At 32.2% G+C, this 27250-nt stretch overlaps 3 protein-coding genes across 10 annotated transcripts in view; 1 reads left to right on the top strand and 2 right to left on the bottom strand.

Moving 5' to 3' along the window:
* Positions 1 to 8956, bottom strand: part of LOC128879944 (arylsulfatase B-like) — a 16031-nt gene extending 7075 nt beyond the window's left edge. Inside the window, exons 1-4 of the mRNA XM_054129522.1 lie at positions 8472 to 8956; positions 5241 to 5400; positions 3489 to 3715; positions 389 to 629 (exon numbers count right to left, since the gene is read on the bottom strand). Coding sequence (XP_053985497.1) covers positions 389 to 629; positions 3489 to 3715; positions 5241 to 5400; positions 8472 to 8594 — 751 coding nt within the window. The 5' untranslated portion in view covers positions 8595 to 8956. The remainder of the gene's footprint in view (positions 1 to 388; positions 630 to 3488; positions 3716 to 5240; positions 5401 to 8471) is intronic.
* Positions 8957 to 12005: 3049 nt separating this feature from the next.
* On the top strand, positions 12006 to 17604 carry LOC128879893 (serine incorporator 1). 8 transcript variants are annotated; one of them, XR_008457717.1, is made up of 12 exons: positions 12006 to 12212; positions 13016 to 13180; positions 13262 to 13446; positions 13517 to 13726; positions 13807 to 13891; positions 13972 to 14155; positions 14243 to 14443; positions 14641 to 14679; positions 16317 to 16479; positions 16559 to 16741; positions 17046 to 17090; positions 17324 to 17604. XR_008457717.1 is itself a non-coding variant. In XM_054129447.1 (11 exons), the coding sequence occupies exons 1-10, from the start codon at positions 12186 to 12188 to the stop codon at positions 16695 to 16697; spliced, it is 1398 nt and encodes a 465-aa protein (XP_053985422.1). In that variant the 5' UTR covers positions 12006 to 12185; the 3' UTR covers positions 16698 to 16741; positions 17324 to 17604. The 8 variants fall into 8 exon arrangements, 7 of the variants coding, with proteins under 7 accessions (XP_053985422.1, XP_053985423.1, XP_053985425.1 ...); XM_054129447.1 differs by lacking the exon at positions 17046 to 17090; XM_054129448.1 differs by lacking the exon at positions 17324 to 17604 and having other exon boundaries at positions 17046 to 17283.
* Positions 17605 to 19713: 2109 nt separating this feature from the next.
* The window catches only part of LOC128879971 (nose resistant to fluoxetine protein 6-like), a 29497-nt gene continuing 21960 nt past the window's right edge, over positions 19714 to 27250 (bottom strand). The window contains exons 4-12 of the mRNA XM_054129552.1: positions 24429 to 24637; positions 24090 to 24345; positions 23856 to 24016; positions 22053 to 22221; positions 21770 to 21963; positions 21553 to 21682; positions 21279 to 21471; positions 20157 to 20302; positions 19714 to 20024 (exon numbers count right to left, since the gene is read on the bottom strand). Of these exons, the coding sequence (XP_053985527.1) occupies positions 19884 to 20024; positions 20157 to 20302; positions 21279 to 21471; positions 21553 to 21682; positions 21770 to 21963; positions 22053 to 22221; positions 23856 to 24016; positions 24090 to 24345; positions 24429 to 24637 (1599 nt within the window). The 3' untranslated portion in view covers positions 19714 to 19883. The remainder of the gene's footprint in view (positions 20025 to 20156; positions 20303 to 21278; positions 21472 to 21552; positions 21683 to 21769; positions 21964 to 22052; positions 22222 to 23855; positions 24017 to 24089; positions 24346 to 24428; positions 24638 to 27250) is intronic.

Below are 27250 nucleotides of genomic sequence, written 5' to 3'. Positions count from 1 at the left end.
AGTTTGCATCCTGTTCAATTAAGAAACGAATGCAGAATATTAGACAAACAAAACTGTAAATATAACAGTGACACAAAACCACGTCATGAAGAAGAAAATCTTTAAAAATTCTGGTCATATTGTTATACCAGGTTGTCCCAAAAGTTTCTTTCGCTTTATTAATAAGTAACACATGCACAATATTTTATGTTTTATGTTACATTACTGAGTTTTGCACGATTCATTTTGCTCCGTTACTGTTACAACATGAATATCTATGAAATTAGATTGTCTATTTATATAAACACGATCTTTAAACGATCTATTTAAAGAAACTTTCGGGACAACCTAATACTTTACTTATCGCGACGAGTGCTGCTTGTGATTTATATATCCTATGTTTACGTACCAGCGTACTTGCGACGATTTGGCTCGCGAATTTCAGCGAATCCCCTATGGTTGTATCGATCCGTACGATATTCCAAAGGTGCGTGGACTGCGAGATGCGATATCTGAAGGTAAAGGGGTCTAGGGAGCTCGTGATTCTCGATAATTTTAATCGCTTCTAAGGTGAATAAGTCTGTTGCATATTCACGATTGGTTCCGTAAGCTGGATCGTCTCCTCGATGCATGTCATATCCGCTCATGTTCTGAAAAAGGACATTGATTTCAGGCGGGAATCCCTTTTTTTCCAGGTAAAAACTCGGTTTTGTTGTTGTTGGCAGAATCTCGCGATACAACCCTTCAAGAATTATGGAAAATTTCAAGTAAAAGTTTACGAAATTGATGAATTAATACACCTGTGCGACTATTCTGCTCAAATAGAAACCTACAAGAACCTCATATATCGATAAAGAATGGTTCAGCCTTCATCAAGTGGTTTGTATTATCACACTGCTCGATTTACTTCTAGTGCATTATTATGCAATTTTTTCCTTAAATTTCATTTAAGTGGGGGATGTTAGCTAGGCAGACGTAGATAGATAGATAGATAGATAGATAGATAGATATATATACAGGGTGGACGATTTATCTGAAGACATTGAAATATCTCGAGAATTATGCATCGAATAAAAAAAAAGTGGCTAATATGAAAGTTGTTCGTCTCGAAGGAGGAGATCCAATGATCCCAAACTCGATCCCCACCGCCACTGCCTTGGGGGTGAGGTTGGGGGAAGATAAAAGACTTAAATAGGAACCTCGTTCTTTATTGCAAATTTGGATTCTTCAGAAGAAAATACACCAATTTGACAAAAATCAAAATGGATAAAAAATCGTTGAAAATTGGAGATATCTTGAGAAATACACATTTGATTAGAAAAATAATTGTAGAAGTATTTGATATCTTAAAAAATGCTATTCTGACATCTGTGAAACGTCTGTGAAAGAAATTACACCAATAATATGAAATCAATGGAGAACCAAGATGTGCTATAAAAAAAGGTTTCCCATTGAAGATTTTGAAATAATTCCCTCTCCCACCACCGGGCGGTGGGGATGGAGGTCACGTGTGGTGTTATTGAATAGCATTTGTAAAACTATCAAATACTTTTACTTTTATTTTTCTAATCAACGATCTATATTTATTCCAGCTTTCCAGCCAAGAAATAGACCTGGTTACTTTAACAATTTTCACCTTCTCTCATTCCACCACACTCGTACTTTACATACTAATCCTAAAATTAGTAATCCTTAACCTCTCAACCTAGCAATGCTTCATTTAAAAATACTACAAAAGCTTCAAATCTAACCTATGACCTTATCTTTGGGATCTACTTCTACTAATTAATACGATTTGTACAACTACCGAGTCCCAGAGAGCATATTAATAGCGTCACGTTTTCTGACGTGGGCAAATTCTTTTTTAACCAGTGACTAAGAACTCGTCTAGGATGTTACATCGAAGAATCAATGCCAAAAACATTTTTTTAAGTGATAAATCACATAGATTATTAGACCAAATATTAACACTAGTAAAATTATTAACCTCTCTAAATCTATGTCAATAATCTTGTAATCCATGTATATATTATACAGACATTGTTTGGTTTCGTTTTTCATAGTTAAAGATGATATTATCAGACAAAATATTAACCCTAGTAAAATTATTAACTTCTATAAACCTGTGTCAACAATGTCGTAATCCATGTATATATTGTACAGACATTGTTTGGCTTCGTTTCTCATAGTTAAAAATCATATTATTGTTGTTTTTATTTTCATAGCTTTTTAAAATCACAATCTAGATATTATATTTCTTAGAACAAAAAATATTGAAAAATCTCGTACAGTTTCTTATAAACATATTTCATATCTCTCTGGGTGTGCCAATAATTTTATGACTCACTGTGTTTTATTCATTTATTTTTTCTTATAAGTGCTACATATGTAACGATTTATCGTGCGATAATTTGTACAACCAAGGCTGATGCGACTGTTTCAACGATAATTCTAAAGTGTGTCGGGTCGTTACGGCAATGATGGCAATATTTCTCTGCAGTACGGCTATTATTACAACTTGACGAAGGACTTGTACAATAAATCTTTGCTAAACTCTGTGGCCTCCATTACGTTGTCACGGTAAGCGCTGATTTTCTTTTGTGGTATGTGAAACAGTATTTAGTCTTACAGAATTCAAGACCAACATTTTTCAGCCATCTTGTCCTAGTGTTATTTATTTGTTTTCTTTTCTCTCCAGTATTTTCACACCTAAGCTTCGTATTCAATTAACCTAACGAGGCGACTTGTGATTTAAACGGTTATAACTTCCACATTTTTTAAATTAATTTATTATACTTTAGTAGAAACATTTTAAAGACCATAAACAACAATGATATAGAAAGAAATCTGAATTTTAATCCAAAGTATAAGAATACCTCCTTAAAGTTTCGTGTTTAATTAGCTTAATGATCTATTTTCACTTAACCGAATTAGCCTAATGGGACCATCTGTGTTTTAAACAATTATGATTTTGGCAATTTTTAAATTTCGTTTAGTATATTAACGTAAGAATGTTTTAAAGACTTTAAACAACAGAGATATAAAAAAAATCTAAATTTTAATCCACAGTATAAGAATACCTCCTTAAAGTTTCGTGTTCAATTAGCCTAATGGTCTATTTTCAATTAACCGAGTTATAATGGAACCACCTGTGATTTGAACAATTATAATTTTGGCAACTTTTAAATTTCGTTTAGTATATTAACGTAGAACTGTTTTAAAAACCTTGGGCCACGAGAATATAAAAATGTTTATTTGTGACCGAGAAAAGAGCTTTAAGTGTACCCCTTAAAGAAAGCTATTTATTACGTTTCTTTTATGAACAATCTTAACTGCTTTTGCAAATATAGTGAAATGATGCGACGTTATAAGGGTGAGTTACATTAATAACAGGGGAGACCGTAATTCTTCTATTGTTTGCAATGCTTATTTATCATTTTGACGTTGCAACATAAGTGTTACACAAAGATGGGGATTTATTAAATTGTAAGAAATTGTGTATCTTTTACCTGAATCGAATATTTGTAGTCATAATAACTGATGTGGCTATTGTAGAATCCAAGGAAGTAATCGAAACCTCTATGCATTGGTGTATGCTGAGGTGTATGATAACCCATGTGCCACTTTCCAATTAACTTGGTAGTGTACCCCAGTCCTCGCAAGTATTCCGGTAAGATTTTTATATTCAACGGCAGACCACGTGGTTCACCACCACGGATTCCATCCCCTTGCATGCCTGTATGGATTAATAATTGTCATTTATTATACATTGTATTATACATTTTAAAGTATAATAAAATATAATAAAGTATAATAAAGTATAATAATACATAATAAATGACATATTGTATTATGTCAAACAATGTATAATATATATATATGTTATATATATACGTAATATATATATTATGTTATATGTTATATTATGTATAACAATATATAATAAATGACATATTGTATTATACAATGTATTATTTTATTAATACATTGTATTAATACAATAATCCAATAATACATTGTATATACATAATATAATATAATAATTAATACAATAATATATTGTATATACATAATATAATATAATAATTAATACAATAATATATTGTATATACATAATATAATATAATATAATAATTAATACAATTATAGATTGTATATACATAATATAATATAATAATTAATACAATAATAGATTGTATATACATAATATAATATAATAATTAATACAATAATACATTGTATTATACAATTATTAAATATTAAAATATTATGTGTATTAATACATTGTATTATACAATGTATAATAAATGACATACATTGTCATTTGTATATTGCTCGATATGTACGTTCACAAAGTAACCCTTTGCGCTCGAGGCATTTTTCTACAAAATCAAATCCAGTCCATTTTTATAATAAATTTCTGTAAAACCAAAAACATCTACGAACACTCACGACTCAATGTATTATTTCAATTAACAATTAGCTGTACTCTGATATAAGTAAAATTGAAATTGTACGTAAAAAGAATCACTTTTAAATTACATACGTCGCTATGGAGGCGCCACTCGTGCGCAAAGGGTAGTTTTGTTTGTGCTACAACCTAATCACTGGACTCATAATATTTGTGTATTTATGGAAGTCTTGAATGTGGAAGAAACTGCAAACTCGGCACAGTTTGTAAGAATATGAAAAATAATTGAATGTAAAGTTCATATCGCAACATTTGCAGAGTAAAATGAATTCCTAATTAGGTTCAAGTTTTGTAGGTTTGCAAAGATTCTATTTTACGCGAAAATTCGCAGCCTACTAATCACGTTTCGATCGTTAAAAATAATTAACAAAGTCAAAGAAAATAATTTCGTCAGGATGTTCTTTGATGCATCAAATTGTACAATTACTTTGCAAAATCAGAAGTCAAAAGTGATCGGAGATAAAGACGACTCGACGTTCAAAATAAATTAATTGAAAGTGAGAAAAATTAAATGAAATTACAATAAGAAGATTCGAAGGCTTTCTATGCTTTCTAATACGGTCAAGCAATAATCAACACGATATACCGGAAAATTTATAAACGTATTAACTTTCGAAATCGTGTCCTCGTAATTAGTTGTTAATTTTCGCGTCATCGTCTCCTTACATGCAGCAATAATATTTCCTTTAATAAGTAAGGTTTTTTCTGATAAAATATCTTGGAATTCTCTACTTATTTTCTGCTGTACGTTTTGCTTTGACAATAAACAATTGCTTGTTTATGAACATACCAATACGTATCGGGTATTGTCCAGTATAGAATGCTGTCCTGGATGGTGTGCTAGATGGCAATACATAGTGCCTGTTCAATATGATCCCATTGTATCCAAGAGCATCAATGTTTGGCGTTGGTATCTGATTCGATCCATGAAAACCAACGTCGTTCCACCCCTACGAGATATAAAAAATTTCTTTTCTTCTCGAGAAACTAAGCAGTCAACTAAAAATTTAAAAATTAAATCCATAGCACCGAAATATCATCCCTCTTTGTAAAATTATTTCTCGGATATTACACAACTTGTAAGAAGTCTGTTAGTATTGATTTATTACGCGAGTCGTAAAATACATAAAAATATTTCCTTCTTAATATTCTCATTGAAATGGCGGAGCTAGAACTAATCGCAGGATAACCGCAAAATAGTTCATTTTGGAACAGAGATGCAAATGGTTGTATTTTCTATACTAATATAGAAACGCAAATATGTTTGAAAGATTCACTTCGTCGAGAAATGCGACATAAACAAAAGCTTTTAATCTGTCCATTGGTAATGTAAAGATAAAGCTATTAATAAAAAAAAGCTATTGTTAGAATGTATTTTCAAATGTAACACAAACTAAATACAGAAACGTAAGTTATATTCATTAATGTGATGTAAATCAGGGTGTTTCGTTTATATCAGTTAAATAGTTAGAATAGTTAAATATCTCATTAAGTTATCAAAAAATGATTATACCAAAAATTATTTGATATAAGGACGCATATTATATGGTGTAAATAATTTTATTGTAAATAAAGTTGTAGGGAAGATTTGACAAAGAAATTATGAACGGTGTGTATGTCGGCTATACAATTCAAAATACTTTGTGTTTTTAATTAGAACTAACTGCATTTTGTACTTAATACATTAAAGGTCAGCACAGGAAGAACAACTTCGATTTCTTCAGAATTCTAAATTGATCTGTCCCCTTAATTGACCCATATACAATTCCAAATACTTTGTGTTTTTAATTAGAACTAACTGCATTTTGCACTTAATGCATTAAACGTCAGCACAGGAAGAACAATTCCAATTTCTTTAAAATTCCAAACTGGGCTGACCCCTTAATTTCGTTTTGGCGACAAGAAAATGATCAAAATAGCACCGTTCGCACGGAACTCGTGTTCCTGCGTACGTGTACTAGATGATAAGTGATTATATAATAAAATGCAACGACATAATGCAGTAATTGATATGACGGTACGAAGAAGAGGGTGATTTTTCTTTTGCGGTTACGGTGAGTCAGAAGCACTAGCACTAGCATCCTTATTAGTTGAGGGGGCGTAGATAATTTTCATGCTACGATAATTGTCTTAACTATGGACAATTTTAATTCAAAACGCTTTCGTACTACAGATTAATCTACAGAGTAGATTAAGCAAAACAGGCAGGTATAAGCGATACACAGACCTGAGCATTTTTGAAATGATAATGTATAAATATTATTTCAAGTAACACGTTATTTTATTTCGTTATTAATTTCATACCTGAGGTCAGTTTTGAAATAATATTATTTGAAATATTATTTGAGATATTATCTCGAGTAATGTGTTATTACATCTCGTTATTAATTTCGCACTTGTTATAATTTTTTAAATGATAATGTATAAATATTATTTCAAGTAACACGTTATTTTATTTCGTTATTAATTTCATGCCTGTGATCAGTTCTCAAATGATATTATGTAAATATTACGTCAAATAGCATATTTTATTTTATAATTATTTGAAGTAATTGTCAAATTGTTCGTTAAAATTATTTTCAGATAAAAATCAAATTGTCAGATGAAATCACAAGTACCTGACAATTTCAAAATTGAAAGCAATAAGGGCGAAATAGCAAGCAATTCCACACTTGTTATGTAAACTCAAAAAGAAATAAATGTTTTGACGTTTTTGCAAAATAAAATGACTGATTCGTCTATGTGAAACGGTTTTACTAAATTATGAAACATTTTGCACTAATATTAGATGGACCAAAAAAAAAAAAAACTTAGATAATAATGACATTATTTTAAAAATTATTTCTTTTGTTAAATTTGAAATAATAAAACAACCAAATAATTCGTCATTTGAAATAGCTATTATATCAAATCAATTAGTATTATCTTTATTTTCAAATCACTACATTGAAAGTAACAGTTCAAATTTAATTGTTTCAAATAGTTATTTATTATTTTCATTCCAATCAAAATTGATCACTTTTGTATTCAGAATACGACATTCCATAATCCGTTAAAAAATCAGAATTATCAGAAATCTCCTCTACGACTCTGCATATGTGAAAACCATTTATAGTAAATTATGTATCTATTTAAAACATACAAATTTTGTAGAAAATATTTTCGCATATATACCGTTTGAAGTAACGAAGACATTCAAGTGATCAGAGTTCGTAGGCAAATCGTATATTTAATGTTTAAAATTGAAAAATCACGTCATCACAATTTTGAGTAAGTATTACTTTGACACTTGTGAAATTTATTACTTTGGTTGAAAAAAGCTCAGTTCGAGGGTGGTTAAACGGAGAAACTATAGCATGAACAGCATTGGCCTAAGCACCAGCCATTGGGCTGCAATGAACAACCTTTCGAGGTTTGCATTCATGACTAGACTGCGGATCTTTATGCATTTATAGGAAATTTGAATGTGCAAGAAACTACAAATCGCACGAATATGCAAGAATTGCGAACAGTATGAAGCAAGAATATAAAAAAGATTGAAAGTAAAGTTCACGTTATAATATTTGCAGAATAAAATAAATTCCTATTTAGGTTCAATATTTGTAAGTACGTTCGCAAAGATTTTATTTTACATAAAAATCCGCAGTCTATTCATGACAAATTAAAAAATTAATAATGTACTACTTTGGACAATATAAAAATGTACAAAAGATCGACTCATCACTCGGTAAACAAATTGTTATATTCAATGAAAGGATAAAGACGACAGTCCATAAAACAGTGCAAAGCATAATTATTTACATTCCAATGAATCTCTTGCCATAGGTAGACTTTTGAAATCTCGAATAAAGGTATTTTTAAATAAATATATTTTTTATCTTTTCATATCTTGGTGCTAGCAGTTTGAATCTGTCTGGGAACATAAACAGAATTCATTAAACATTGAAATAGCAAAGTCCAAGAAAAATCTCTATTATCAACGTTCACATTTCCGATCGAAAGGAATTAATAATAATCTTACCAGATCGTCAGCCATAAACACGATAATGTGCGGCGCTGTTTCGTACAGACCAACCGCGTAACCGACACACAACATCAGATGCAACACGGATGTATTTATCCAAATCGAGGAAAAACGACACATCTTTCACCAAGAGAGTAAAAAGAGCACAACAAAATTTGGCGCAAAAGAGGGTTTCAGAGAGAAAAAAAAAAAGAAATGGGAGACCCGTGCGCGAAGGGAACGCTTCCTTTATATCACTATCAGCCACGACTCGCGGAGAAGAACCGTCAGAGCATTGCGCGGGTTGTTTATCACAGAGCTCCTGCGGAATACAGAAGAATGAGGAACAGAAATAAACACGTTTATATAGTCCACCCACGAAGAAACATGTCATGAATAGACCACATGAAAGGGAAGGGAAAATACACTGACAATTACGGCAATAAAGGGAGGTACGTGTTTCAACTGGGTTGCTTCTCGTCTTACATCCCATTTTCCGTACTTATGTAATTGCCTATCTGCGTACGAGCCGTACGTGTGATCATACGATCGTGTCGTACGATTTTTATTAGACTGAACTTGCGTATTTTAACTCTTTGGGGCACGATGGGATTCAAAGTGTCCCACCTTTTTGATGGACCGTAGCGCATGGTGGGACATTTTTAATCCCACCTCGAAATTTTGCAATAGCTGCATGTGTATAGGTTTATATTTCGTCTTATTCACGTAAAGCAGTTGGTAATATATTCATCCAACGTTACAAATGTATGCACTTATGTTGGCAACTTTCAACATGCTAATACCGGTTCGACAATTGTTGTAAGCGGAAGGTTTATCTCGATAATATTTCTTTCCTGGTTTTATGTGAAAAATCGTAGAGGTAAGTTAATTTATATAAAAATTAGTTCTATATAAACAAGTGAAGTGTTTTATAATAAAAACTAAAGATTCAATTTGTTTGCAAATGATGAAAATATGGTGGGATTTTATTCGTCCCACCATGCAACTTGAGGAGTAATACAAAAAAGAAAAACATATTTTTATTTATTGTTTATGTTTTAATATTCTTAAAACTATAAATGTGACGCCCCTTGTTATTAGATTTATTTTGTTGCATTATGTGATACCTTTATTAGTGAGGATATAACAATTTTGTTTGATTTAAAATGCAATAAAATTCCTGTGCAACATAGGTCTATTTTATGACCTGAATTCCTATGCCACAAAGAGTTAACAAAGGTAATAACGGGAAAAGTTCAGTTCAGGACGATGAAATTGAGGCTTTTTTTTACAGATCCTTTAAAAATAATGTATGAAGGGGGTAGTTTGGTTCAGTAGGTCGAAAAAATCGACTTCTTTTAAATATATACAGGATGTCCCAAAAATGTTGTAACATCATCAAAGGGGTGGTTCGGGAGGTGATTTCATTAAGATCGAACTGCAACATAACAATATATATTATTATATTTACTAGAAATACTTAAAAGCGCAATATAGCAACTTACTTGCATGCTAAGGAATTCAAAACATGCAGCATTTTCAGTTTAGGACGATGAAATTGAGGCTTTTTTTTACAGATCCTTTGAAAATAATGTATGAAGGGGGTAGTTTGGTCCAGCAGGTCGAAAAAATCGACTTTTTTAAATATATACAGGATGTCCCAAAAATGTTGTAACATCTTCAAAGGGGTGGTTCGGGAGGTGATTTCATTGAGATCGAACTGCAACATAACAATATATATTATTATATTTACTAGAAATATTTAAAAGCGCAATATAGCAACTTACTTGCATGCTAAGGAATTCAAAATATGCAGCATTTTCAGTTTAGGACGATGAAATTGAGGCTTTTTTTTACAGATCCTTTAAAAATAATGTATGAAGGGGGTAGTTTGGTTCAGCAGGTCGAAAAAATCGACTTTTTTTAAATATATACAGGATGTCCCAAAAATATTGTAACATCTTCAAAGGGGTGGCTCGGGAGGTGATTTCATTGAGATCGAACTGCAACATAACACCATATATTATTATATTGGGTTGTCCGGAAAATCCATGTCGATTTTTGGTAGGTGGTACAGGTCTGAATATGTCGAAGTGGTTGAAAACAAATAACATGTATACGTCCCTTAAAAGGTGGAAAGGTTGTGGAACAAAATGGCACCTATGTAATTCAATAAATACATATTCAAATTCAAACGTGTTTTTACATTTTTCTTAGAAATTGGCACGAACTTTTCGGACAACCTAATATTTACTAGAAATATTTAACCATAAATTTAAAACGCTATATTCCTGTTAGATGCGTTGTTGTTTAAAACAAAAGTTAACAAAATTCAAATGACATCCTATCGGCTTAACATCGTTTATTAACATTGAAAATTTAAATTATATTCTCATGTATATGAATATATAAATAAATTGTAAATAAGTTAAGTGGAAGTTAAATTAATTCCTACATACTACTATTGAAAGCACGAAGGAGGATCGATCTTCGCGAAAATTACGGAGAATATTCAAGAACAGCAGTTCTTCGAAGAGTCTGAAAAACTTAGTTTACAAAAATTGTTTTAAAAAACAGGTTTTTAAATTCGCGGAGGACGTAGCTCGCCGAATTTTCATCCGACTCACTTAAATCAAAGCTTAAAGTGAAGATAATTAAGTTTATATGAATATGAATCTCGACTCTTCGTGAATTCTTATTATAGCATAAGGTTATTACAAAATAACTGCCAACATTTTCTGCCAACTGTCTATTTTCGTATTTTATCCACCATTCTTGCAATTAACAATTTCTTTATGCAAATTTCTTTAATTTTATCGATCTAATCATAAATGGTAATCAACGCCCTCGGCGGCAAAACGCTCAAGTTCGTCATCAGTGATTAAATTTTACCGGTAAAATATATATTTTACTTATTTTACCAACACATTTATTACTTACAGCTGGTAAATTACCGACCAATTAACCATAAGAGAATTATAGCGCATCAGAAATATAACGCGAGTTATATAAATTTTAGATAGTATCTTGTAATATAACACTTCTAATTCAATTATTTTCAAAACTAATTAAAAATAAAACATAGAATTTTCTTTCTAATTCAACTTGCATTACCGACAAGTTTGCGTTATTGCAAATAGTGAGTATAGGTTTACAGTCTGACTATACAGACCCAGATACATACATAAAAGCAGAGAAATGTTTAAATAATATATTGTAGTGTTATAAAGCATAGAATCGTATTGATTATGCGTTTATGAAAAATAAAGAATAACTTACAAAAGCAGTGGCAACTACTTTCAGTACAAGCTTTGCCGTTTTCCCACCGATGGCGCCATGGTACTAAAATTAGAATTAGTATAGTTGAATTGTTGGTAAAATTTATAAGCTCGTCATGCTTTATAAACTTATGCTTTATATTTGATCAATACAATTTTTTGTTCCACCTACAAATATAATCATATAAATAGCAACTATATTTAGAGCTGAAAAAAAAACATTGCGATGAATGCAGATGAAATAAAGGATATGACGTCAAAGTCAGCTGATGGCGAGAAGTTGGATGCAGTTATCTGTCAAGACGCCATTGTTATTGTGAAAATTTGTACTGTGTTCTACTGCAATCAGTGTTGATTGTCCTTCCACTTGTCGCGTTTTGAAATTAATAATAGCAATTTAAATTACCAGTTTCTTTATACCGTTCAATAAATTGAACGGATAGAAAACCTAATAATGGGTCTCATTTGTTCAACAGCGCAGGTAAATAAATTGTAAATACACACTCGATTTTTATTTTCAGGATGCATCTTGAAGAATTAATTCAATATCTTTGTGAAAATGTCTTGATCTGACTCATTTTCTCTGTTACTCTTAGTTATTGCGTAATGCTAATTTTTTTGTCTGACAAACAAAGATTAGTGGGAACTCCAATGAATCATCAAATTTAATTATGGTTAATTGATTTAAAGTTAGATTCTATTGACTCTCTTGAGAGCACTGACATAAGAAGCATATATATTTTCCTCAAAGCATGCAAACTTTATTGCGTTAAAGAACTATTGTTTTTCTATGTAAAATAAATAGAATTAACTATTAACATAGATTGAGAAAGACTTTAACCTTATGCGAAAATGCTTTAAATTATATTAATACACAAACATAGTTGTTCTACTAAGATAATACATTCTTTTAATTATAACTTTTTGAGACTCACAATTTTTCATATTTTTAAATAGTGATAATAAATTATTAACCTTTTGAATGTAGGGCTTATACATTTAGTAAATTTCATTTAACATTACAATTATTTTGTTTATTGAATCAATGTATAATAGATATACAACTTTGTGTTAGATTGTTAATTGTAACTATAATTGAAATAAATAAACACTATGACATGCTATGATGTTTATTATTTTTTCATAGCAATTCAGTTTTAGTTTCATCCGAATGACCAACATTTAACTGTTGACGTACATGCAATATACAGATAATTAAAATATACACAGCTAAAGGGTTAATATATACGATTATCATTACATAATTTACACTTTGTTATATAGCTTGCCTGCCTGTGCAGCAGCACAGCCTGCAGTTTCTGTTGTTCTCAATGTCCATCGTGTCGCAACAGCACGAGTACTCGTATTATGTATGCATTATTATTAATGATAGGAACTATTGCTGCTTGCATTACATTGGCTCCTGGTTTGCAAGATGCGCTTAAAAAGGTAAGATTTCAAAATGTGCAATAAAATAATTTAATTTTAATTATAAAGAAGAGTTTGCTATATCTAATTTGTCTTCTATAGGTACCATTTTGTGCTAATAGCACAAACTATGTTCCATCGAAATTCACTATTGATTGTGAGTCCGCTGTTGGATATTTAGCAGTGTATAGAATATGTTTCATCATAGCTCTGTACTTCTTTTTGATGTCTGTTATGATGATCAGAGTAAGAAGTTCTAAAGATCCCAGGGCACCTATACAAAATGGGTATGATAAAACAATATAAAGTATTTTTCATATTAAGGATTATTTGTGATATGTAACTTTGTATTCTTAGATTCTGGGCTATTAAATATCTTCTAATAATCGGTGGAATAATTGGCGCATTTTTCATACCTGAAAAGTCATTTGGAACAACATGGATGTATTTTGGAATGATTGGTGGCTTTCTTTTTATTATTATTCAATTAATTCTCATAGTTGATTTTGCCCATTCATGGGCAGATGCTTGGGTTGGTAATTATGTGGATACAGGATCAAAAGGATGGTACTTATAACCTTATGTACTGTTGTAACTTCTTTAATTTTTAATAAGTATAAATAGCTAAATATATATAAATATACTAGGTATGCTGCACTATTAGGAGCAACGTTGTTTAATTACGCTGTTTCTATTACCGGAATTGTTTTACTTTTTATATACTTTACTCACGTAAGTTTTTAGACTATATAATTAAAATTTATTATACTATTTAATTTTCCTGTTATTATTACACGTATTTTTTATTACAGCCATATACCTGTGCCTTGAATAAATTTTTCATATCCTACAACCTAATCGTATGTGTAATTGTTAGTATCATATCAACTCTACCAGTTGTACAAGAACATTATCCACGTTCTGGTCTTCTTCAATCGTCTATTGTTTCCTTGTACGTTGTTTATTTAACATGGAGTGGAATTTCAAACAGCCCAGGTATGCACTTCACTTCAAATAGATATGTACAAAATTTTAGCAATATTCATTCATTTCGATAATAACAATTGGTGATTCTGTTCACAGATAGTGAGTGCAATCCTGGATTCCTGAAAATGTTTTCTCCTAATGATACCGATACACGTAATCGCGTATCTTTCGACAAAGAAAGTGTTATTGGTTTAGTCATCTGGTTTAGTTGTGTATTGTATAGTTCTTTGCGTACTGCATCCAAATCATCAAAACTTACAATGTCCGAGAATGTTTTGGTCAAGGATAATGGAGCAGGTATGCCGAAAATAATTTACGTTTTATTTAAAGCTAATTCGTGCTTTTAGAAATTAAATAATTTAATAATATGTGTACTTGTGCACTCATATAAACATTAACTTACTTTCATTCTTAATTTAACTTTCATTTGTTTGCCATATGTTAAAAGATTGATCAAAATCTCTTTAATAAATTATTGTGCTTTCTTCATACAGTTAGGAACGCAGTTGACCAGAGTCTTATCGACAACGAAGGTAGGCACACACTATTACCTTAAAGTAGAACTTCAACGTAATTACCCTGATCATCTACTTTTCATTACTGAAGAATGTAGGCATCACATTGTATGCACAGTATGCAAATTTACGTACCCGCAAAGATTAGTTTATTAGTTTTCAATATTTTGAAATACAAAGTATCCGTGACAATATTTTTATAGGCAGTATAGAGGGTGTTTCATAACCGATGGTACAATCAAATAGTTTGTGATTTTATCTGAAAAATGAGTTGAAAATATAGAATTATATTTATTCATACGGGATCTCGTTTTTGAGAATTCTTTGAATATTTGTTATACACTTGATTTACAAACTTATTGATAACAATATGGAGTCTCGGTGTTTGCCATTTTGTCGGTGTGATTATGTACGATAATCGATTAACGAAATCTTTTTCTACAATGGAAGTTACTATTAAAAGTGTCCATTTGTAATGGAAAATATCTATTTTAATATTTTGAAAATTAAAAATGGAAAAAACGCTGTAATGCAATCACAGTAATTTAAAACAAGCAACATTTACGCGGCAAACATTCAAAGTGATTTGGTTAAAAACGAAAAAGAATTAATTCCACATTTTTGATTTATTTTTTAATGTATAACCATGAAATTTCCAATTGTACTATCAGTATGGGACACTGCAGGTGCTTGGTAGTTAATGTGTGCCTGCTTCATTGTCTTATATGTTTTATACATTCATTTGTTTGATTTTAACTTAAATTTTTCATTGAGAACTTCATTACTGTTTCCAATGCAAATGTTTTATGACTAATATTTCATGTTTTTAATATGTATATATAGGTTTGATGTCGCATCAAGTTTCATTTTTTCTTATCAGCTTTTGTTTGTATAAAGATTGTAAACTGCTTGGTACAAAAGTGCATTTTGATATACAATTTAACCTTCTGTAATTAAATTTTGGAAAAAAGGACTTTCAAGTTTTTAATTTTTATTTTTAAAACTAAACATCAGATGAATAAATTGTACATTTAAAAATTTCTCCGAATCTAATTTTTAAGGATGGGAATATACGCAATTCGCAATCAAAGGGTTAATGGCAGTGTAGTAATATCCATTTCCAATTCGACTAACTATCAATAATTAGATCGATAATTTGTTTAACCAACGACTATTTTATTATGGATAAAAATGTATAGTTTCATTTAAAAAAGTTCATTTTTTTGTTAAATCCCCCACCACTTTACTTACAAAAAATTTATTTATATCATATAATTTTTCTCTTTGGGTCAAATAACTTTTGTAAAGACATTTTTTTGATACCTTTATCCTCTCGTGAGATATTGAAACATTCTGCTTTAAATGAAACAGTCTGTATATTCGAATACTTGTGAAGTACAAATAGATAAACAAGAAGTCCAAGTTTTAGTGGAGAGAAGTATTCTGCTGTTGGTTATATTGTATAATAAGTGATCTATGAATGTCCAGCATTGTACCAAAAGGTTTATGACGAAGTTTTTATGTGTATAAGTGCATCTAATAACATTTGTTATTACTGCTATGCCGCTAATTCTAATAGGAACGATTAGGAAAATAAAGATTGCACTGTAGACACTTTCTTTTAAGTTATTTTCCGTTTTCCTAAATGTAACTAGATTATACTCCAGTAGAAGGCCGTAATCCTGACGCAGAAAGTGGAAATGAGGCTAAAGTATGGGATAATGAAGAGGACACGGTAGCTTACAATTGGAGTTTCTTCCATCTCATGTTTGCTCTCTCCACGCTATATGTTATGATGACACTTACTAATTGGTACCAGTAAGTATTTGCCATCATTTTTTCGTAAAATAGATTGCAGTAAGAAGTTCAGTATACATATGTAGAAATAATTTTATAGACCAAATTCCGATTTGAATACTCTGAACTCCAATGCCGCCTCAATGTGGGTAAAAATTATATCCTCTTGGATGTGTTTGGGACTGTATGGATGGTCATTGATCGCTCCTGCAATATTGACAAATCGAGATTTCTCTTAAATATAGAAATATCGTCACAAAACGTGGAGAGTGGTAATTAGCAGGTATACAAATCTATATAATATAGAATAATTAGTATTAAAACAATTCTCAAACTCATATATAAATTTTTTTTTTGTTTTGAGCTTCCATATAAATGTTGCATTTAAATGATACATATTTATGGAAAAATTGATTATTTTTTAAATTGTTTCAAACAGTTATAATATGTCTTTTAGAATTAGTTTATTTCTTTATAATATTTACCTAACAGTATCATATTATAATTATAAAATTAAATGCTACTATAATTAATGATTACTTAACATAAGTATATATTATGTAACAAATAATTATATATTGTATCAGACAATTCCGCCTTTAACTCCTATTGCACATAAAACTGTTCTAAAGGTAAGACTTTTCTTTATAACGAATAGAAATTTAGAATTATAAATATCTCTAATGAACTTAATTATATTTAAATTGTTTATGGATTTTATTATATATTTGATTAAGCCTTATTAAACACTTCAATATTATTAGTTTGTATATTTATTATATTTTTTGTTACTGTAACAATTGAAATGTATATTTTTATATTATTTGTTCTTTTGTTTGATTTATATTGTTTCTTTTAATTTCAGTTTTTGTATACCCTGAATAGTTAAGACTGTTATAAAAATATCTATACAAAGTTATATTATGATCTCTATAAAGTATTGATACTCGATGTATGTTTGCATACATATTAAATTAATGCAAACGAATACTACTATGGACGCAGCGATACCAAAATAACAACTGTTTATAAATACAATTATGTCTTACTTAAAAGGATTAGGTTGAATCGCATTTTACTCTATTTTACAATAATATATTTGTGCAGAGCAACTATAATAAATACATTAATATAACATATTTTACATGCTTGAATTTGTTCTTTTATCGGTTACAATATTACAATTATGAAAATACCCCCTCCCGCTTAAAAAACAGCCGATGACCTTGAAAACTCGGAAAATAAGACCTTGTGAAAAAATGGTCTCATCATTACACGCGCCTTTCCCAACAATGTAATTTTTACATGTCCGTGTCAAGACAAATTCAATGACCTTGAAGGCAAAATTCAATTTTTTAAATAAATAAAAGAAAACTGGGAAAAGTTGCGTCATCTCTCGGAAAATCGCTCAACTTCCAGCGCTTAAATTCCAACAATGTAATTTTACATTCTTACTACCATAACTCAACTTTTAGATGTTCGTTTGTACACTAATAATTGACTGATATAACATTTTTTAAATAAATAGAGAAAGGGTAACGTGTTGCACCATCTAGCGGCATTAGCTGGGAACTATTTCGTGACAAACTTAGGCAGTTCGCACAGAGATGGCGCTACACTTTCCGTTTCCTTTAATTTATTTACACACAATTGTTAGTGTACAAACGAACATCTAAAAGTTGAGTTATGGTAGTAAGAATGTAAAATTACATTCGTATGCAGAAAAAAGTAAGGAATTTAGGTTTAGAATATTTTTCATGTTGGTGGCGCCATCTAGCGGCGCAAGGTGGGAACTATTTCACGACTAACTTGAGCGGTACGCCGATAGATGACGCCACAATTTCCGGTTTCTTTTTTTATTTATTTGAAAATAATTATTAGTGTACAAATATACATCTAAAATCCGAAATATAGTAGTAAGAATGTAAAATTACATTTGTATGCAGAGAAAAGGGAAGAATTTAGGTTTAGAATATTTTTCATGTTAGTGACGCCATCTAGCAGAGCGAGGTGGGAACTATTTCACGACAAACTTGGGTGATATGCCGAGAGATGGCGCCGCAGGTCTCTTTTTTTTTATTTATTTAAAAAACGATATATCAATCAATTATTAGTATACAAATGAACAATTAAAAGTTGTATTATGATAAGTATGATATAAAATTACATTTATATGTAGCAAAAAAGTAGAGGATTTTTTTCTTTTTTTATTAGGGATATCTAGTCCTGTTGTAGAACTATGTGTCTTTTAGATATTTACATGACGAGAACATTTATATTAACTTATATATAATTTACATTTGTAGGATTTACATGTTTAGATACATATAAATATACAATAAATATGCATAAGTACATATACATATAAACCTAGTGTTATACTTGTACATTTCAGTTACGTATGTCAAAATTGAAGTTATACCTGGAAATTGTTACTGTTTAGGAATAAGTCTGCGTCCTTCCTGAGTTTGATTCTCACATGTGCAGGCTGAGTCTCCGAAAAGGTTATTTAATATAATTTAATGTAAAGGAAATAGAAATTTAATATATTATTTAATATAATTTAATATAAAGGAAATAGAAATTATTTCATACTCTTTAGTGGAGTTTTAATGTTTTTCGAACTTGGTTATATTTTTTTCCAAAAATTATTTTATTTCTTATACATTTTTTTTGTAAAACTAAAAATAACAGAGATGTTTGGGTGTTTTTATTTAAACGCTCCAACCTGTATACTGCATATCGTCGACCTCCACCCCCACTCCCCTCCCTACTTAGATTCTTATTCCTCTCCTCTTTCGCCCTTCTCCTTAACCTTCATTACACCTTCCCCTCCTCCCACGTCAAATTCTCCCCTCCATCTCTCTGTATACCTTCTCTAATAATTAGTATTAGAGACAGAAATAACCGCGATAATAATGAAAAAATAATAGTAATAACAAATATGTGTTATTAATTTGTTAATAATTTATGTGTATACAATTTATACATATAAATGCCACCTTACAGTCTTCAACAGTGTCTGATTGATTTAAATTTCTATTTTATAACAGTAATTATCTGTTATTATAAACATTTTTTAAATACATATTTTACCGTATATTTCAAGTACGTAATAAAAAGTATGCCTTTAAATAAATAACACTGTACTAAATTATTTAGGTACACATTTTTAAACATAGTATAATATTTACCGTTTATAGAATGTTTCAAGTATATAAAATAAAAATTACAAAAATATATATTATTTACAAACTTAATATGACAATATTTATATAAATATAGCTTTCCTTAGCTATCATATACATTATATATGAGGGCAAGCCACGGGAATTAATTTTACTAATAGTAAAATGAACATTTCAAATACTATTTACAATACCTTAAATCACTGGGTGTCAAATTAAATGTGTTCGCTGGGAGCGTTATTGTAATTTCGTCTTTGTTGTAGTTTCGGAGACGCGTTTCTTTAACAAGTAATTTTTAATATTTTGGCATGGTGTGTCAAAGAGCAACGTGAGGGTGACCGACAGAGTAATGATACATAAAATCTCATTGAGATTGAACTGCAAAATAACAATATATATTATTACATTTACTAGCATATATATAGTTTTATTATTATATATTATTATATTTTATTATATATATATATATGTATTATTATATTTAGGTAAAATCACAATATAGCAACTTACTTGCATGCTAAGGAATTCAAAATATGCAGCATTTCGGGTTCTTCCAACGTTATAAAAGTATACCGGAAATTGTGTTAAATATAATGCATAACTCAGCCTTGTAGTGATCAAAAATCCCCTCCATGCTAAAAGTCGACTGAACCAGCCTAGAATTTGTAAAAATGCGTTATGGAAACGTTGTTACTTGCGTAAAACAATGGAGTTTAACTCCCCCCGCCCCTATGCGTTATACGAAGGCGTGGCCTTAAAATGCGAATTGTGGAAAGAGGAAGTAGTCGCGTGGAAGGGGAAGGAGTCGAGTGAGGGGCCCCTTTTGCAAACTCTACTGGCGTAATATAATATACAGGGTGTCCCAAAAATGTTGCAACACCTTGAAAGAGGTGGTTCGGGAGGTGATTTGAAACAACTTTTTCCTTTGTGAAAATGTTGTCCGAGGCTTCGTTAAAGAGATATTAACAGAAAACCTCGACCAATCAGAGCGCGCATATACCGTTGGAGCGGCGGCGGTAGCGTATGAGCGCAGCCGCTTAGCGCGCAATCTACGCCTACCGCGGCCGCTCCAACGGTATACGCGCGCTCTGATTGGTCGGGGTTTTCTGTTAATATCTCTTTAACGAAGCCTCGGACAACATTTTCACAAAGGAAAAAGTTGTTTCAAATCACATCCCGAACCACCCCTTTCAAGAAGATACAACATTTTTGGGACACCTTGTATATCCAATCACTGACTTATAGGGGCCTCTACAGGGTATCCCAAAAATGTTGGATGTTCTTGAAAGGTCTGATCCGGGAGGTGATTTGAAACAACTTTTTCCTTAGCGAAAATGTTGTCCGCAGCTTCGTTAAGGAGATATTAACAGAAAACCCCGGCCAATCAGAGAGCGGCCGCCTAGCGCGTAGCCTACGCCCCTGTGGGCGTTCCATTGGCGTACTCGAGCTCTGATTGGTCGGGGTTTTCTGTTATTATCTCCTCAACGAAGCCTCGGACAACATTTTTGCTAAGGAAAAAGTTGCTTCAAATCACCTCCCGAACCACCCCATTTAAGGACTTCCAACATTTTTGGGACACCCTGTATAAACATTTCTTCATGTTAAATTGACATAATACGAAATAATAATTACCATTTGTATTTTTACTATGATGCATCACAGTTACCCAAGCAAAGAGAGCACACCAACCAATAGGAGCGAATGCATTATACAGTGCTGCATGCATCGGATTGTAGATGTAATCTATAGATCCCATGTGTGCTGGGCCAAAAAATGCACAGCAAAACATTATCGTGCATAGGATCCACCCGGTGTATAAAGCTGTCTAAACAGATGTGGAAGTAATCTAATTAAATACAAGTAATATAAATTAAATTTTATTAATTTATATAATTATCCTACTTACCCTGTTCATTTTGTAATCTTTAGGCATGTATCTTAATAAATAACCCATAAATATTCCTATTATATAGACTGTTAATCTATGCGACGGTAGGGTGTACGAAAAATCCGCGGTATCGAATAATTGTTTTATTCTGTAAATATTGAAATTCTATTAAATGGGTATATTCTAAAATTATTTCTGTGCGCTCTGAATATAATTTTTTAATATATTTACTTACGATGTACCGAAGAACACATAATTATTTAAGTGTTTATGATACGTTACAAAATATCGTAGCGCTGTCGAAATTAAAGCACAGAAACTGAGAACAACGAATCCAGTTTTTGGTTTTTTAAAAAGAAGCAGTACCATTAGAGGTGAAAGGACAAACAGTTGAGTGTCTATACCTAAGTGATGCGTGTGGGTAAGACACTAAAATCAATAAAAATATTTATTTTTTAAAGTATTATTTAGCGTGGTTTACTCGTTGCTGGTATAAAATAAAAAAATTGTTTACGCACTATCGATTCAAATCCAAAGTAATTATGAATAAATAGAAAATTTCTCCACCATGTTCTTTTGCATATATTTGCATGTTCGTTCACCACTAAATTCCATTGTGGTCCAGACCCGGTGTAAGGTATCACGTAAATACAAAGCAGCATCAGTGCTGCTAACGGTGGTATTAATCTGAGGAAAAAGTATTATTTTGTTAAGTACAACATCCTGAGATAGGGTTTGGTTTCTCATTGCGAGTTTAAATAATATTTGCTACAATATTTTTAAAGCTTTTTGACTATATTTAATTCTAATGCGAATAAATGATTTTAAGGTGAATTAATGTGCAGGATAAAAAAATATCCAACATTCTTTATTTACAACTTTTGTAACCATCTTTATCTCGGAACTGATAGTCGTTTTTTTAGGAGTATCAATCTTTTTTCGCTTTTAATCAGTATAATACAGAGCTTTGTTTTATTTTAACACCTGCTAATTATAACACTAATTGTCTGGATTTTTCCAAACCTAACATCATCAAATTTTAACAGTATATTCTCGAATAGTTCAAAGAAATGGACGATAGACAAATCGCTAGTAATAGCAATAGATTTCATATCATTGATTTTTTCCAGCAGTTTGCAATAAAAAATTATTTAAAGATTTAATTTGATTCAATAGGAATCTTGAGAATATACTACTTTACGCATTTTATACGTCGTTAGATGAAATCTAGGCTTGTAATAATACGTTCTATAATGTTTACTTGAATTTAAATTTTATAAAGAATATAAAAACAAAAAACAGTATACAGGGTGTCCCAGAATTATTGTAAGAACTGGAATTAGGGTGTAGCTGAGACGATTTTGAACTTGAGTTTCCTTTGCGAAAATGTCGTACGATGCTTCGTTTTTGAATTATTAACGAAAAACCATTGGCCAATCACAGCGCTCGATTAGCGCGCGCTCAGCTGGCTACGCTGGGACCTGACGTAGCCAGCCAATCCTGGCTCGAGCCTATGCTCTCGCGGCTGAGCGCGCGCTACTCGGGCGCTGCGATTGGTCCGTGGTTTTTCTTTAATAATTCAAAAACGTAGCAACATACGACATTTTCGCAAAGGAAATTCTTGTTTAGAATCGTGTCAGTTACCCCCATTTCCGGCTCCTACGCGAGTTATGGGACACCCTGTATATAAATATTCCTGTGGTACAAAGTAGCAGGGTTCAGAAAGCCACATAGAGTGATATGAAAAATAACTATACTACAGGTATTGATCTACGAACCTTGACTATAGTTATATTTTAAGTCAAGTCAATATTAGATGTGGACACATTAAAAATTGTTGATGCCATTATTTTGTTTAAAATTGCGATCTCAGGTACTTTTACATAACTACAATAATATTAGTAATAACAAAATAAGAATTCTCTAGTAATCTTTAGAATCAAATTATATATGTATGTACATGTATATACATGTATGGGACACCTTGTATACCACTTTGCCACCTTTGTAAAGGCAATGCAGAGAATCCCTCAATCTCTCAAAAATTTATCCCACAAAAGAAAGTTGAACATATTTCGTGTGTTTTGTTGTGTTATCACTAGACTGCGGATCTTTATGCAAAATAAAATCTTTGCGAAGGTGCCTACAAAAATTGAACCTAAATAGGAATTTACTTTACTTTGCAAAGATTATAATGTATTGTAGGTTCTTGCACATGCAAATTTTCTGTAAATGCATAAAGATCCGCAGTCTAGTGATAACACAACAACAACTAGTTATCACAGTTGACGTTTGAGTTTAAAATATGTTGAATTGATCACCTGATTAAACGAGATAGGTATTCGTCTCTGATATTCAAGTTGCCAGTCCTCTTTAATTTTCCGACGAAGGAGTACGACGTTAAGAGTCCAGAAAGCATTATAAACGGATCCGTGTAAAGACTGGCAGCTCTTCCAATTACTGTCCATGGTTTACCAAGGAACTGAAGCACAAACACATCGTGTACCTTCTTATCGATATAATTATAGGCGTCGTATAAATTAATGCAACCGTACCTCGGTCATTTCTGTTCTATTCGTGTACGGATTAAAAAAAAGAGCCATGCATTTGTGAGATAGAAGCAGCATTAGTGCATTTATAGCTCGTACACCATGAAGCGTAGCTATATCATTTTGCCCTCGCTCTAGCGACACAAGCTTCTTAAAGTTACGTTTCAAGGAAAACGATAGAAGTAGTTCGCTAGCGGGTATCTCGTAGTGATCATAGTACGCTGCTACGATCGTTAATGCGAACATAGTCGTAAAAAATAAACTGAAAGGGACGTAATATTAATATTAATTTGGGAAATTCGTGAAACTTTGCACCGACGAAATTCGTGTACGATTAGTTTTTACCTCGCATACGTGGTTCCCATTGGAACGATATCTTTCCTTTTCACCTGACACATCTCCTCGTTCACCTTCACCGTAATTTTGATACCAGTTTGCGAACTATACCTCGCGAGGACGTCGCGAATAGATGCTTCGACGTCTTTAAAACTGCACGATGACGGAGCGCACACTCCCCAATTTATTATAGTATACCGTGGCACGCGGTGCCCAGGCTGGAAAGAAGTCAAGTACTTGTATTAAAAACGGCTTTGATGATAGGGGACAATACTTTTATTTAGAATAATAGACCAAAAATTATGACCAAAAATATGGATGACCGTGAAATTGTGTCGCGCTGCGTTAAATTAAATGCTAGGTTTTCTTTTTAAATTTCCGATGTGTTGTTTGTAGTGATGCGCACGAGACGAGATGAATCTCGATCTCGTCTCCATTGTGAGATAAATCTCGATCTCAATTAATTCCGAGATGTACACATTTAATGCATTTTAAAGTTTCAGATTATTATACCAATGTTTTTCGAGAAAGTAATATTTCCCAACATGAAAAGTAGAGAATAAAATTTAAATAAGTAATCGTAGGTATTTTTCTATATTTTAATATCTATTGATTGTGTAGGAGTGTGATGTATAATATGAGGGTAGGAGTGTGATATATGTATAATATGAGGGTAAGTGTCTGAGTGTACCCGTGTATGCAATGGTTGCGTGGGAACGCGGTGTGATTTGTTATTTATAATAATTCGGAGTTCAATCCGATCGAGACAGTTGTAAAAGCCAGACAATAAATAATTCGTTGTCAAACTGTAACACGTTTTAAAGTCATTAGACTCCTACAATTGGAACAATTAAAACTTAATATCTCCGACATAAGTAAACATTTGTGATACATACATTCACAATATCATTCAGTGTTCGATTAAACATTAATAACAATCACGGTTCAGAATAAGTATCCATTCGAGACATTAATCGTGAGAAATTTGTCAATATTTTAATATCTATTGATTAGACCAACTAAATATTACTTTCTGACAATAGTTAAATTAATTATTAACAAGACTTATTATTTAAACAACGATGGGGAATATGATTTTGCTGTGATATTAATGTTTCACGAATTATTTTCTGGATGGATTCAACGAGCCTTGACGCGACCGTCACGCGGTTGTTGTTCGCCCTTCCCCTTCTCTACTTCGAGAGACACGAGCGAGCCACGGCCGCCGCCCAAGCAGGTATGCGAAGGGCGCGGTCTCATTCTTCGACAATCCTTCGGTCGGTATGGATCTCGCGATCGCGCGTCCGCGTCTCGCGTCCATCCTATTCTTCCTTGTAGTTTTTATTTGATATTGCTTGTGGGTGCCTTAGTTTAGTCTAGTTACTTTTAAGGCATGTATCTTAGTTAGCTTTAAGGCATGTACCTAAGTTAGTTTTAAGGCATGGATGTACGAGTGTCTTTCCTCTGTCAAATAATTATTAATCATTTGTTCAATTCTTTTGTTTGTTCGTAGGTCCATATTGGACTCGCAACTTCATGCTCCACTTCGGTTACTACTGCTTCATGTGATAAGTGTAGTGACCAATCATGTGACTGGCCGAGATCGGTTGCCGTCCTCTGGTGGGTCTGATTTGAGAGAGGGTCACTCGACGCCTCCGAGGAATCTTCTACTCTCTGTACGCGTCAGGCGAAGTCCAGGCTCCCGACGCAGCGCAGCTCAAAAGAGCCGTCAGACGGATGCAAGTCGTGTCCTGGACTCCTGACGTTGTGCAGAGAGTAGAACTCCGTTTCGGGACTCTACGACCGTCAGACATACCTGGTGTCGCCAGGGCAGGGCAACCTGACGCGATGCTACCTACGTCGTACACTGTAAGGTCGGATCCGGGCCCTCGGCAGCAGGTATGCAGGGAGTAGAGTACTGGCGAAGACGTTGATCGTCTTTCTCTCGAATCAGGCCCACCAGAGGAAACTGAACTGACTCTGTTAGTCCAGTTACATGGTCGCGTCGTGTCGCGATCTCAATTTACCTTCCATTTAGTTCAAATAATTATTTGGCAGAGTCAGACTTTGACTTTGGAAATCGAAGGGAATTTTCTTTTCCTTTGATTTCCACGGTTTCGTACTTAGTATTAAGCTCGTCGACTCTATGTAGAGTATGCATCTATGTATGTATACTGTATGTAGAGGGAGATCGAAGGAAGTTTGATTCCTTCTATCTCCGGGTCTCCAGTCGCAGCAACCTCCACGTGGTGAGACCTGGTAATCGGTATTATTCGCGACGAAGAATACTTCGTCGCGAATAATATCGAGAGCTAATGGCTGCGAACTTAGAATAAGATCTTTAGATATAAACAGTGTACAGTGTAAAATGCAAAGTGTAAAGTATAAAGTATATAAAGTGTAAAGTGAGTGTAAAGTGAATGTAATACAGCGTAAACCGAGTGTAATGCAGTGTAAAGCGAGTGTAATACCGTGTAAAGTGGATAGTGTAAAGTGAGTGTACAGTGAGTGTAAAGTGTAAAGTGAGTGTACAGCGAGTGTAATAGAGTGTAAAGTGTAAAGACGTAAAGTGTAAAGTGTAAGCTTCACACCAGCCCCTCCCCCTTTCTGAAAAATTCAAACAAACTGTTGTTTCAAACATTTTTCTGTCAAATTATCAGAAATGCCTGAAAAATCGTGCGAACCGTTATTGAAAATATACAATATATATTATTAATAAATCACATAAACACAACATTTGATAAGTATCGAACATAATATCCAAAAGCGACATTATTTGTAACTAGACTACGGATCTTTATACAGAATAAAATCTTCGCAAACGTACCTAC

The sequence above is a fragment of the Hylaeus volcanicus genome, chromosome 7 (assembly GCF_026283585.1).
Source record: "Hylaeus volcanicus isolate JK05 chromosome 7, UHH_iyHylVolc1.0_haploid, whole genome shotgun sequence".
NCBI lineage: Eukaryota > Metazoa > Arthropoda > Insecta > Hymenoptera > Colletidae > Hylaeus > Hylaeus volcanicus.
The sequence above is the reverse complement of the archived record's forward strand: the minus strand, read 5'-3'. Positions and strand labels throughout refer to the sequence as shown.

Coding starts and splice junctions, on each gene's coding strand:
- LOC128879893 (XM_054129447.1), top strand. CDS start 12,186: ATGGGTCTCATTTGTTCAACAGCGCAG. Junction 13,181..13,261: donor TGCAAGATGCGCTTAAAAAG/GTAAGATTTCAA, acceptor TGTCTTCTATAG/GTACCATTTTGTGCTAATAG. Junction 14,444..14,640: donor GGTCAAGGATAATGGAGCAG/GTATGCCGAAAA, acceptor TTCTTCATACAG/TTAGGAACGCAGTTGACCAG.